Raw genomic sequence first — 14,204 nt, 5'->3', positions numbered from 1 at the left:
ACTATTGATTTATAGGCTATATTGAATTTAAAATGTTGATATTAATTAGCTGGACATACTGGTCAATATGGATGCACATCCCTCAGTAAATAATAACCAAAAATTAAATATTGCTTAAACATACATAATATAAAACACAGTAGCATGTTAGGGAAAGCCATTTTAGCTTTTATACATTCACAATTTTTGCATTTTTAATATCAAAAATTAAATGTTCACTATTTACAATGTGAATTCTTGATACAAGGTATGGAATTTTTACTAGTAACAATGGCCCTCATTTATCAAAAGTGCGTACACCAAATTTCCAGCGTACACCTTGCGTACACCCAAACCCACGGTGACTTTGAGATTTATCAATATGGACGTTGGCGTACGGCACGCTCAAATCCTACGCCAGCTCAGGAGGTGGTGTACGCACGTTTGAGTTAGTGGGAAAATGCGCAGAAAAGCAATTCCTAACACCACAAAACGCACTGACAAGATATGCTGTATTATGACCCACTGTTAAAAACCACAACAACAACATTCAGTGTTTATTTTTGTGCAACATGAACGTCAATGTTTAATTTGTGTGACTTTACCAAAGCGTTTGATTTGTAGGCATATGTATTCCTCCAGTCGCGAGCCTGTGCGCTTCATCTGACGTTTCAGGCCCGCCTGGCCCGGCAGCTGCGCACGGACTGGGACTAAAATAATTCAGACTGACAAAATAATAAAAATGACATTCTTCTTTTAAACAATGATAGTAATAAAATCAATAAAAACGACACTCTTCTTCTCAATAACAAGCGTCATTAAGAATAATAATCATAATAATAAGAATCTTACAAATTGTCATGTAATTATTAATGTGAATGAATCTTACTCCACATCACATCATCATCACTATTGTACACCCCAATACATGTGCCGTGATACGAAATTAAATGCTAATTGTTTCAAAACGTGCTGTAAAATAATGCATTGTGATGGTAATTTATCATCCAAACAGCTTTAAACTGCTGGAGTGCGCTTCTCAACCTCCTAAGAGTACTCGTAATTTGGGTCCATATTTTGTTTTTGTAGGTGCCTTTAATCCCACTCTTTAAACTCCCAAATAAAACAATTTCGTTATTTTTTTCACTTATTCCCTGGTGATGGTCTCGATGGGCGCGTCTCAATCATCTCACTAGTTCAGTAGTCAGGGCACTGATCAGGGAGTCAGCCCATTGACTTATGTCCTAATCAGTGCCCTGACTAGTGGACTAGTGAGATGATTGAGCGCGCCCGATCTCCACGTCGGAGAAGTTTCGCTTCTTTGCCGTCTTCTGTTTGTCCATGACGTAAAATGAGGGCGTGGGAGAGGCGGAGACTTGAATATATAGGGGCGTGTTATTCTAATGACGATCGTTTTCAGCCGCCGCATTTATCAAGGGCAAGTATTGCGTACACCTGGATTGCAGAGGTGCGCACAGTTTCATAAATCAGGCGGTGAGAGGAGTGTAAGCATAATCTTACGCCAACATATACACCGGTTTCTACGCAAGATTGATAAATGAGGGCCAATGTCTTTTTGATATCAGGGATTACATGTTCACTTGTTAAAAAGTGAATTCTTGATATCAACAATGATGTCATCACTCACAAAGATTCTTGATATCTGAATCACTAGTTCACTATTTAAATATTACAAGAGCCAAGTAGTATACATAGTATACATAGGGCTGGGCGATATGACGAAATATATCGTCTGGACGATAGAAAATGTCTATCGTTTTATATAAGGCTCTATTGCTTACGCCACGATAAGGCGTTTATGGCAGAATTTTACGCCAAGATGCACCTCACGCCACGGCATGCCCATGCACGCTGCAATACATAAACAAACATGGAGGAAGACAGTAGTAGACGCGGTTCAGACCAGGGTAATTCTCAGAGTAATTATGCCAGAGTGGTGGCATACTAATTCAGGCCTAGTCCACACGTACACGGGTATTTTTATTACCGGAGTTTTTCCTCCTCCGTTTTAAAAAACAATCGCGTCCACACAAGCACGGTTTTAAAAAAAAATCTGTCCACATGAGAACGCAAAACTACGCTATGATTGGCTGCCTGATTTCCACATGGGTCCCATTCACTGCACCGATGCACATTGCACTGACTGAGGGATGCTATGGGCTCAAGTGAAACCCTTCTACAAGTTCCTTTACTTTGGACTCAGTGACAGGTAACTGTATACAGGTGCAGGGCCGAAGTGGACTGTAATAGCTTCACACACTTGCTTTACTATTTTGTATTAATTGCATTCTGGCGCCTTTGTTCAATACAATGAAATAACTGAACATGTATCTGTAGGATATACATGTGATAAGCGCTGTTAGTGGAGTCCACCGCATAGACTCGACTCACGTAAATCAAAAGGAGATGTGGAAAATCTGACATCAAACATAGGAGAGAACGGCTCCTTCAATTAAATTGCACTTCAATTTAAAAAAACGAAATCTCCCGTTTCACCATCTACACGACAACGCTGTAACCGGAGTTTCTAAAAATCTTCACCCTGGCCGGAGTTTTCAAAAAAGTCCGGTTTTAGTAACCGGATACAGCGTTTGCGTGTGGACGAACAGCCAAACCGCGTAGAAAAAGCTGCGGTTTTGAAAATACCCGTGTTCGTGTGGACAGGGCCTCAGCTTCACAAGGATTAACTATTAAGTAACTACTAATTAACAGTGATGCACAGTATCAGATCAAGGCCCTTTCTTCTTCTTTAGTACTAATGTTGTTAGATAAATGTACTACTGTTATGTGTACTATATGTAAATATTCATTTACATTCACTCGCAAATGTGCCGATTAATGTTGCTGTCTGTGTGTGTCCCCACGCTATAATGTTGCAGTTCTTGCAGCATTAAATCAGAGAAAACAATTCTAATGAAAGAGTACACAGAGATTCATGAGTGCACATGCAGAGTGCACAAAATGTGAGCGCACACGCAATTTCTGTGAGTCCAGTTTTGTGCGAGAGAATGGATTGAGATTCTGCTTGTAAGCAGATTCGATGCTTATAAACTTGATGTGCTCTCGCGGTACAATATTAATACTACATTAATGATGATTAAAAACTTGATGATTTTTTTTATTTTTATGTAAGTATTGTCTGCAACCAGAAGTTCAGGACGGAACCCCATCCCCAATCTAAGTGCCTTGTCAACATGGCTCAGGCATTTTATGTTTATGTGATACCAAATGATTTCTGTATTTAAGGCAATGACTGAGGGGAAAATGAGAACCTATGAGTCATTAAATAAGAATTACCAAATAGTTCTCACTGAGTTACTTAGAACCTGGAACAGTATTCTAAAGTGAAAACATAAGGAACCCATTCATAAATAATGAAGAATTACCAAATAGTTCTCAAGGAGTTACTTAGAACCTGGAACAGTATTCTAAAGTGAAAACATAAGGAACCCATTCATAATTAATGAAGAATTACCAAATAGTTAATAGTTAAATAATTAAGCCTAACTACCATAAATACAGTACTAATAAAGGAAATTTGACCCCCTATTCTAAAGTGAAAGTTGAATCCTCATTAATTATGACACTTATTGAGTGATATTTAAGTTTACTAACCAGAATAAGCCACTAATTTAACCTAACTACCATTAATACAGTACTAATAAAGGCAATTTGACCCTCTATTCTAAAGATAAGTTCTTATTGTTTAGCAGTTATGTGTATTTTTATGTAAAGTGTGGTTCTACGTGAATCTAATACGTAAAACATTAAAAGCAATAAACATTCTGCTGCACACTCAGTTCAAAGGATTAACATTAAACAAACTACACCTTAAAACCCTAAAATGAATAAGATTTCTGTAATCATTTAACCATGATTTATCATGTAATGCTTATTTTGCTTGCCATGGGCCACAATGACTAGAAAGTACACCAAAACGCAATATAAATTCACAAAAGACACTAATTTAATTCGTTCGGTGTAATCCACATCTTAAGAATCCATACGAGGAACTTCTTTATCCAGCGTTCTCCATCTTTCTCTTCAATAGCGACCGACCAGAAACATTAATCGGCACATTTGCGAGTGAATGTAAATGAATATTTACATATAGTACACATAACAGTTGTACATTTATCTAACAACATTAGTACTAAAGAAGAAGAAAGGGCCTCGATCTGATACTGTGCATCACTGTTAATTAGTAGTTACTTAATAGTTATTCCTTGTGAAGCTGAATTAGTAGTTACTTAATAGTAGTTCTTAAGGAGGCATGACTGAATTGAATAGTTACTGATTAACTAATTGATACTTAACACAATTAAAAAATGCTATTACATATTGATTAGTTAACACACATTCCTTAGTAGTTAATATTAGTGACTTGAGTGTTAATGAAGAATTATTCATTAGTACTGCAGTAACTCTTTATTAGTTATGCATTAAGTAAGAAACAGTATTCTAAAGTGTTACCAAAATATGCTGCGCTATTTGAAATAACAGCCACGCTCCCGCTCTCTCTCGCTCTCTCTCACACACACACACACACACACTGTCCTAGCGCTGCTGCCTCCTTTCCACTCACGTCATTTTTTTAAAATCCCACACAGCGCGAAACACGAGTCCCGCAAACACGCTGCCGAGGAGCTTGTTTGTAATCTGAGGACAATGGCTCTTTAGTTTCGAAATGGTTTGGGTAAAAGCTGATCGTGTTGAAAATAAAGGCATTTGTCTAGCGTTATGAGCTCATTTGAAACATTGCCGTGGCTCATTTAAGAAAATGACAGCTCTGAAGAGACGCCGCTTTAGTTCGAGGTAGTGCTAACAATAATAAAGAAAGACGATCAACACCTTATGTGTTACCACTTTAATGTAGATGTAATATATTTCCAAATGTAAGCCCATCTTAAGCGAAATGCACGCTTCATACTGTTGTCTGCCCTGACTCTAACCTCGAGTGTTTTAGCCTGTTTACTTTTTGCAAACCTTGTGAGCGCGCAAACCCAAACGCTGTGACCTCGTGCCAAATGTTTTTATTGGTTTATTAAGTACAAACAGGCGAGTTATGAAAAATTGAGTGCGAGGGATATGTTCACTTCACACAAAAAAGATTTTGGAATGAGATGGCTAATTGTAGTAGCGTTTAGTCCACTATATAATAGCCTAATTTAGAGATCACTTTTTTTTTTTTCTTACCGACAACTTTGATCGGTTAACGTTGATACGGTCAACCATCGGTCAAACGGTCATCGGTTAACATCCCTAGGTAGGTGTTAACTTTACCAACAGTCTTGCTTGAAAAAAAGGGTTCTAAATAAAATAAAAATGTAGTCCATACTACCTTTTTTTTTATATATATATATATATATATATATATATATATATATATCATTTCAAACTGCATTTCCACATTGCAATTTTGCATAGAATATTTATAAACTGATTTAACAGAAAAATTGCTATATCGTTATGTATATCGTTATCGGGATATCAAATGACCTATATGGGGATATGAAATTTTGGCCATATCGCCCAGCCCTAATACATAGTATTTTCTATTTGAAAATGTATAAAAGGAAATCTGAGGGATCCAGTTTGAATGGGTCTGATGCAGCTTATAAAATGTGTTATCTATAATTTGCGGTGCTATGCTTAAGTTTGTAAGTAGAGGAGGTGGATCATCTGCCAATACAAGCACAGACCCAGATGATCCACATCGAGCCTCAGCCAGTACTAGCACAGACCCAGTACAGCCAGATTCACCAACAGTAAAGCCGTCTTCAGCAAGGACTATCTTAAGATTCTATAGAAAATACTCATCAATAAATATTGTTAGTTTGAACCTCATTCTTTGACTGTTTTGTTCAAAGGAGGGAGAATTGTATTAGGAGCACTGAGGTGTCAGGTGTAACTGCATGGCAATGGCAAATGGTTTACATAGCTCACGGGTCAGGTAGGAGGGCCCCTTAGCAAAATTTTGCTTAGGGCCCCAGGGAGGTCAGGATCGGCTCTGCCTACAATTGTCAATAAGTGGATAAAATCACTACTTACTGCTTGCGGGGATATAGTTTGAATTGCCGCTTCTTCAGTATCAGATGCTGAGTGAAGCCTGCTATTGTGCAGGTTAGAAAAACTGTCCGTGGTGAAATGGGCTGAGCAAACAAACAACTTTTAATTAAATTGTTGCAGTATCCGTTTATAGATAAACATGCCTGTTGACAGTTTTGTTCAGTGGGAAGGGTATGAAAAGTCCCCACATCCCCTGCACAGCCTGGAACATAATATCTATTTTCATGATCAGCCATTTTCAGTATCCTCGCATGCGCTGCCATATACAAATGTTGGGGGCATACATATTAATGATCCCCAGCGATTGCGTCACAGTTGCTGTTATGTCGAGAATCGCTTGTTTTTCCATGGCGTTTTTCACAAACAAGATTTACATATGAAGGAGGAAATAATGGTGTTTGAGACTCACTGTATGTGATGTCCATGTTCTGAAACTCTTGTTATTCAACTATGGCATGGTTAATTCAGTTTTTCATTCTAGGGCACCTTTAAATGTGATATGCGGTGACGTCACAATCGTGTTGCATTGTGGTATATGAAGCTGCCTGAAGTGTACATATGAAGTAGACTCGCTCCCTCGGACAAAATCGAGGGAACAACTTTCCATATAAACTTCCCTTGTCCACTTCACGAAGTGGAACGCACTTCAAAATGGCGGCAGGGATTCCCAGAGGGGAAGTGCTTAAGCCTAGTTCAGACTGCACGATTTTCAAATTCGTCGGGTCTCTGCTCTATTCACACTGCATGACTATCTGGAGTATCATTCAGTCTCTGCTGTGTTCACACTGCACGATGGTTTGATGACTGAGGAGTTCACACTGCATGGCTGAACAAGAGGAAGAATCGCCGACAACTCTCTCTCTCTCCCGTGCGCAAACTACGTTTCCCAAACTACACATGCGATATGTGACAAGTAAACAACGCGAGATCACACGTGCGGCAGACCGGAGTTCTCGCGCGAGCCTTTGAATTGTTATTAAAATGATAAACTGCACAAAGTTTGCTTCAAACTGTCTGTGCACTGATTTGTGGAGAAGAAGAAAAAAGATTATGGCGGAAGAAATTGTTGGAGAGACAGAGGGAGCCAGGATTTTGTTCTGCAAAGACAGTTAAGGTAAATAAACAATTTTGTAATGTGCTGCTGCTGTGGCTGGATGTGCAAATGTTTGGCCTTTTTTTCTGTTTGATAGAATTGTAAATATATCTATTAAAATACTGATATTCTGCTCTATAACTCCTCCCTGAACGTCCTGCTGCCCTGTATCTCACTCTTTCATTGGCTGCCGGTCATCGCCGATGTAATTTTCAGTCAGAACGCAGTTCACACAGCAGGAGTTTCAATCTGTCCAGATATTTAGCATGCCAAATATCTCAAAGGCGTCGGCGATTCTCTCTGATCGCGTCTTTGATCATTCACACTGCGTGATTGTCACTCGCGTGCACGAGCACCGATTTGCCTGTGATCTCGGGCATTTGTCGGCAATTTCGCAAAACATGTCGGCGACTCAAAATCGGGGCAAAAATCGGGCAGTGTGAACTAGGCTTTAGGGAAGTTCGCAAATGCGTGTCTAAAATTGTAGTGGAATGCAGCAATACTCTGCGTTGTCTGAACTTACTTTAGGACTCGTTTTAGGAACCAGCATACCTCGAGTAAGCAAGGTTTGGGTTAATCAACCAATATATGTGACGGCAAGTTAACCACTTTCTGGAATACCCCCCTGTGCTGAAACATCGTCTGATGTTGTCTGTTGCTACATGTTCCAGTTTCTGGTGTTTAAGTATTACAAGTTTGATTTCCCCCTTGTGGGTGTTTTGTTTGAGTTTGTTTTACTTTATTTTTGTTAATAAATCCTTCACCTTCCTGCAATTGAGTCCTTGTTCCCATTTCTTCCTACCGTTTCCTGACACCCCCAGCTCTGCAAATTTTAGATGGCTTCCTAATCAAACACTTCTAAGCTGTGTTTGAAGTCCCCATATATCCTCATTCACTATTCCCTACATTAGTCCACTAATATAGTCCACTTGTAGGTAGCGAATTCAGACACTGAGTGCGGAGGAAGGGCTATAACTTCTGCATAGTTTGTGCTTGCTGTTTAATAATCATTTGAAACTTAATTAGAAACCTGGCAGCTCCAGTAGTAATGAAGTGATTTATCTTGAACTGTCATGGAAACTATGTTTAAAGGTGCACTAGAATGATTTGGAACAATATGTTAAATTGTTCTCTGATATCTACATAGAGGGTATGTGGTTTATTTAAGGCCAAAATTTGTCCAGATACAGTTTTACAGGTCCATTTACAACCCTATAAATTGTCCCTAGGATGTAATGCTCTGTTTTTGCCTTATTTGGAAGGGTCATGAATATTTATGTTGAGCTCTGCTCTAATTGGCTTATTTCAGCAGCTCACAGCTCACAGCAGTTCAGTAAAGCGGCTTGTGAGTCTGACCGTCCTGACAGAACACAGACCGACTGAATGACACTTTAAGCAGAACATCTCAGATGGAGATTGCTAAAATGCAGCTTACTTGTTTATTGGTGTTTTCAGATCATCCACGCGAGAGAGAGAGCTTGCGTGCATATGGTTGCCAGTTTGGACATGTTTAGGTAAAACACCAGATAGCATACATGCTCTTTTCACAGAAAAGCTCTGTTTGGGGGATTTAATTACTGAAACTTGGCAACAGCACAAACAATCTTCTTTCCCAAACCAAAACCAGTGATGTCTCGTTTTCTTTCATCAACGATATTGCATGTTTATATAACGTTAGTCACAATGTAGGCTACGCAGAGACTGTGATGTACTCTTAATACAAGCATGCAAAAACATAATTAACTTTCAAAAATATAAATATATATTTTTACAAAATAAATACCCCTGTCAAATAACTATCGCTTTAACTTATATGGTAGAAAAGGTGACGTTTGCTAGAAGGATCGAGTGAACGATCTGTAAGCAATGTATATACGGTTGTATTTAGTAATACAAAATAATATTAACCTTTGTCATTAGACACACTATTTAGTTTTGTATGGTACTTGGTGTTTCCTATTGTTATTGTACTAGCCTCTTGCATCATCTAGACATTGCGGTCTCTCTAAGAAACTTTCAATTCAATTTCAATATCAAAATTAGATGAGGTCAGCATCTAATTCAGCAAAATGAAAAAAATTGCATTTATTTTACATTTATTGTCAGTATTGGGGTCACAGATCACACGGGTAGGTACTTTTACCGTTGGTGAATGTGCGCATGTGTTTGCGCATGTGTGTGGATGACCATGTCTGGTCAGCCACCACCGAAGACCATTTCTGACCCAGGAAAAACCCTGCTATGTGACACTTACAGTGCATTATAGGTATTCTATAGCTGTTGAGTGAAATGAGTGCACTCCATAATGACCACCATGGTTTCTGACACTACTACAAATGACTGTTCCCCTAAATATTGTCCTACTTAAAAGGAAAGTACACTCAAAAATGAAAATTAGCCCATGATTTACTCACTGTCAAGTCATCCTAAGTGTATATGACATTCGGATGAATACAATCAGAGTTATATTAAACAAGTCCTGGCTAATCCAAGCTTTATAATGGAAGGGAATGTTAAAAAACATATACGTCAAATAACATGTTCAACACGGCCCTGGGAGGTTAAAAAAGTCCATCTTAAGCACAAAAAAAAAGTTTGTGTAAGAAAAATATCCATATATAAAACTTTTTTAATTAAAGTTCCGGCCTTCCGGAGAAGTTTGCCTTCTCTGAAAATTTATTTGAAAGTGACTTCTCAGAGTTCAAGATGCGTACGCGACTGATGAGCATACCTGGTGGAGAAAGTCTTTGAACTGCAGAGGCACTTTCAACACTTTTTCGGAAGGCGATCGGCCGAAATGTTACATTATAACGTTTTAAATATGGATATTTTTCTTACACAAATGCATCAATTCACTTCTAAAGACATTTATTAACCTCCCGGCACAGTGTGAAGCACATTATTTGATGGACAGATGCATTTTTATGCTCTTCAATAGACCAACAATCCCTGCCATTATAAAGCTTGGATTAGCCAGGACTTTTTTAATATAACTCAACCTTTATTTGTCTGAAAGAAGAATTTCATATACTCCTAAAATGACTTGTAGGTGAGTAAATCATAGGATAATTTTCATTTTTGGGTGGACTATGCATTTATGGGTTTTTGGGGCAATTTAAAACAGCCGTCGAATATGCAGATAATAGAGATATGAAAAATAAGCAGTGTTGCTGGTACTACAGGACCGATATTGGGAACCACTTTACTTGTTCAATGGCTGAAGTGAGGCACTAATTCAGACATTCATAACAATGGAGTCTCTCTGTGTGTGAGTGCGGGTGTGTAATATAAGATGTCACATAATCATCATATTACAAAATTACATTACAGACCTTCATGAACCACTTGGTATACTTTTGAAGGATTTTTTTTTTTGTTCTTCCTTTTAGGGTATCACATCAATTAGGTAGGCAAATATCACATTCATTGTGAGTTTTTGATTGATTAATTTACGTTGTAAATAATCATTAGTTATTTACTTTGGAGTGACTTAACACCATTTTCAAAAATTTGTTTTTCCAGTTTGTGTTTCAGTTGTGTCCACCATTTTCAGTTTGTGTTTCAGTCGTGAAATCAAATTATTCAAACTTCAAATGGCAAAAGCATAATAATCACATTTCACACCATAGCTAGAAAAGTAAACATACACACCTTTTTTTGTTGAAAGCATGATGAACTGATCCATTTAGCAAGACTGTAATATTTCCGCATGCTGCCATTGCAAACTGTTAAGACAGTTTCAAACCAATGAAATGCATTAGTGTATCTTAATTTCATTCCGAGAAACTATTAGAAGACTGCCTAATCCTAACCCCACTCCCTAATACTAGCACCATCTTCACACTTAATCCAAAACCTTAAAAAAAAAGAAGGAGAAAAAAAAAATTGTGCATGGAAAGAATGCTGTTTTTTACGTGGATTTTGGGACATAAGTGAAGAGTTGTGTTCATATAATAAATAGTTTAACACTTAAATACATGCAACTATGGAAACATTTGGATTTGTGAGTGTAATTGTCTCATTCTGTTTTGTATTGGTTTCGTTTTCATTAATTTCCATGTTTAATCTTGTGTTCTCTGTGAATGCTAGGGTCCTCACCTGTTTGTAGTTCAATTGATTACTCTGTTTTTGTATGTAACTCTGTATTTAGTTTCCTTAGTTCTTTGTCCGTTATAGTCAATGTATATTGACTATTAGGCATGTGCCGATATAAATTTTTCATGTTGCGATTAATTGATGAAGTTTTATCACGATATACGATATTATCACGATATTGAACTAATTTGCAAAAAAAAGTGTTGCCATAGCATAACAGCTTTAAGAACTATTTTTGTAAGAACAAAAATAACTGAATGTTTAAATACAATAATGCACCAAAAATATATACAGCTCTGGAAAAAAAAAATTAAGAGACCCCTCATTGAGAAATCAATGTTATGTGGTCTCTTGATATTTTTCAGAGCTGTAAAAGTACAATTTTCAAACAGATTAAATGGCAAAAGAATTAGGCTATAAAGAACAACAGGTAAGCTTACAAATTACAATAAGGTCTCGTTATTTAATGCATTCACTAAGATTGAGCAATAGCTACATTTAGTACATAAAGTATAATGTTTTGTTAATGTTAGTTAAGAAATACTGATCATTGTTTGCTTTATCTTAGGTCCATTAAAAAAGTTATTTTGATTTTGATTTTAATGTTATTAAACAGTAACTAAGAAATTAACATAGAATGATTAATTATTTATAAGTATTTTTCATTGTCAGTTTGGTAATAATGAATTAACATGATAACTAATGAAGTCGTATGTCTCAAAGTTTTACTGTAGGCTACAATAACAAATAATCAGAACAGTTCTAATTATTAGGGCATGTTGTAGTCCAGATTAAAACATAAAAATGTTTCAGCTTGAAAATAAATAGCCTATTAAGTCTTTAAGTATTAAGTATTTGGTGCTGTGATGAACAACATTGAGATTACAAAAACGAAAAACTACACGCGTTTTGTTTGTTTTGTTTGCTGGTTTCCGGGGTAACTGCTGTATTCTGCAGTTCATCAGCGCCCTCTGCTGTCACTGAGCAGCACTTCAGCAGCGTGTTTCCTTCACTCGTCCATGTGCTTCTCATTTACAATTGACTCTGAGCGTCTCCTTCACCGGTTCAGTCATGTGCAAACGCATGTTGGGCTTGTTTATATCTGAGCGTCTCACTTTGACGCAAAATACAGCAATGTTGAGCATTTATACGGTTGATGGGCAAAGTATTCTTGAGTGCATTATAAAAAAATGATAAATTGTTAATAAATTATTATTTACGATATTTTAAAGTGCCAACGATAAAAATATTGTGCATATTCATTATCGTGATAAATCGCATTATCGAAAATCGGCACATGTTGATTGACTATACAGGACAAAGTCAATGTCATGCTATTCTATTTTCCTTTTAGTGTTTCCTTTTAGATTTATTATTAAGAATTTTTTTATTTAGCTTTTTTGTCATTATGCACATTACTGCAACTACAGCATGACAGAATACCAGACCTAAAGATGCACATTTTTTTGTGGCGTTTTAACAATGGACTTTGTTCTGCCTAGAGCAGGAGCAACAATCCCTCTAGGACTCACATAAGAACATTTTTAGAACTGGCATGCCTTATGTCATTCCCTGACAACCTTCTGTGAGCATTTTATTATTCCATCTTAAGTGGGTGTTAGTTTGGACTAGTTTCTCATAAAAATTTTGCTGTCACAGATCAAATGATAATCGTGAATCAAAAATTTAAAAACACATGTAAAAATATGTTGCACAATCTGAAAAAAAAAATTATGCAAAATTATCAGACCACAACAAAAATTATATTTCACAAAACCTAAAGAATGCTTTGTTAAATGTCAGCCATTTGCTAAAATCATTTAAGTTCATTTTTTTGTCCTCAATAATTTACACACAGCACCCATATTGACAGAAAAACACAGAATTGTTGACATTTTTGCAGATTTATTAAAAAAGAAAAACTGAAATATTACATGGTCCTATGTATTCAGACCCTTTGCTGTGACACTATATAAATATATTTATATTAAATATAAATTAGGCTGTCAATTGATTAAAATATTTAATCGCGATTAATCGCACAATTGTCTTGAGTTAACTCGCGATTAATCGCAATTTAAGCGCACATTTTTAGCAATTGTAAATGTATCTTAAATTAAGTTTAAATTGAGTTTTTTATACTCTAATCAACATGGGTATGAATATGCATGCTTTATGCAAATGTACATTTATTATTAGTGAAACCATACTTATTCAATAATAATCAATACAGCATGAAGACTAGACGTATCAAAGGTCATAGATGTTTATCTAAGAAATTGTTCATGTCTCTTAAGCCTAAACTTAAAAATTAAGAGTAAGTAGTGATTTCTCTCATTTTAAGAATATAAAGGGAGTTTTTACACTGGCAGTTTAATTCAGAGCAGGGCACAGTTGAAAAATTGTTAATGTGTACCAGTGAGCGCACCAGAACCACACCATACCTGGAGAAGGTCCATATTCCACGAGTAGGAATATAGTGCGGCCCCTTTAAGAGATCCATTCCCTATTGAACTGCCGGTATTTTGCGTGTGCGCGCCAAACTGGGCCACGATTCACATGGACTGTGTAAAGAACACGGACTCAGGAGCGCTTGTTCAGGAAAGTAACTTGTGCATTCGTTTTAGCCGATTGTAATGTATTTAGTTCAATAAAACACGTGTACTGTAAGCGGTGATGGTGTTAATGATTTACCTCAGACATGAGAGAGTGAGCTGCAGTGCATCGTGCGCTCAGACTGTAGAGAATGTGCTTAGTGAAAAAACGTCTCGGTTACGTATGTAACCCTAGTTCCCTGAGGGAACGAGACGCTGCGTTGAAACGCTGTGAGAACGCCTCTGCGTTAATGCGTCGTGAAGCGCCTGTAGAACCATTCCATCGGAAAAAAGATTGATCGTCGGCGTGATGACGTCATCGACCGGAAGCTATAAAGCGTCCGTGAAAACAA

At 37.1% G+C, this 14,204-nt stretch overlaps 1 protein-coding gene across 1 annotated transcript in view; it reads right to left on the bottom strand.

Moving 5' to 3' along the window:
* The window catches only part of LOC137063706 (ADP-ribosyl cyclase/cyclic ADP-ribose hydrolase 1), a 258,430-nt gene that overhangs the window by 173,684 nt on the left and 70,542 nt on the right, over nt 1–14,204 (bottom strand). The window contains exon 5 of the mRNA XM_067434968.1: nt 10,814–10,887. Within this exon, the coding sequence (XP_067291069.1) occupies nt 10,814–10,887 (74 nt within the window). The remainder of the gene's footprint in view (nt 1–10,813; nt 10,888–14,204) is intronic.

This window comes from Pseudorasbora parva, chromosome 24 (assembly GCF_024679245.1).
Source record: "Pseudorasbora parva isolate DD20220531a chromosome 24, ASM2467924v1, whole genome shotgun sequence".
NCBI lineage: Eukaryota > Metazoa > Chordata > Actinopteri > Cypriniformes > Gobionidae > Pseudorasbora > Pseudorasbora parva.
Note: the sequence above shows the minus strand (reverse complement) of the source record. Positions and strands in the feature narration are given on the sequence as shown.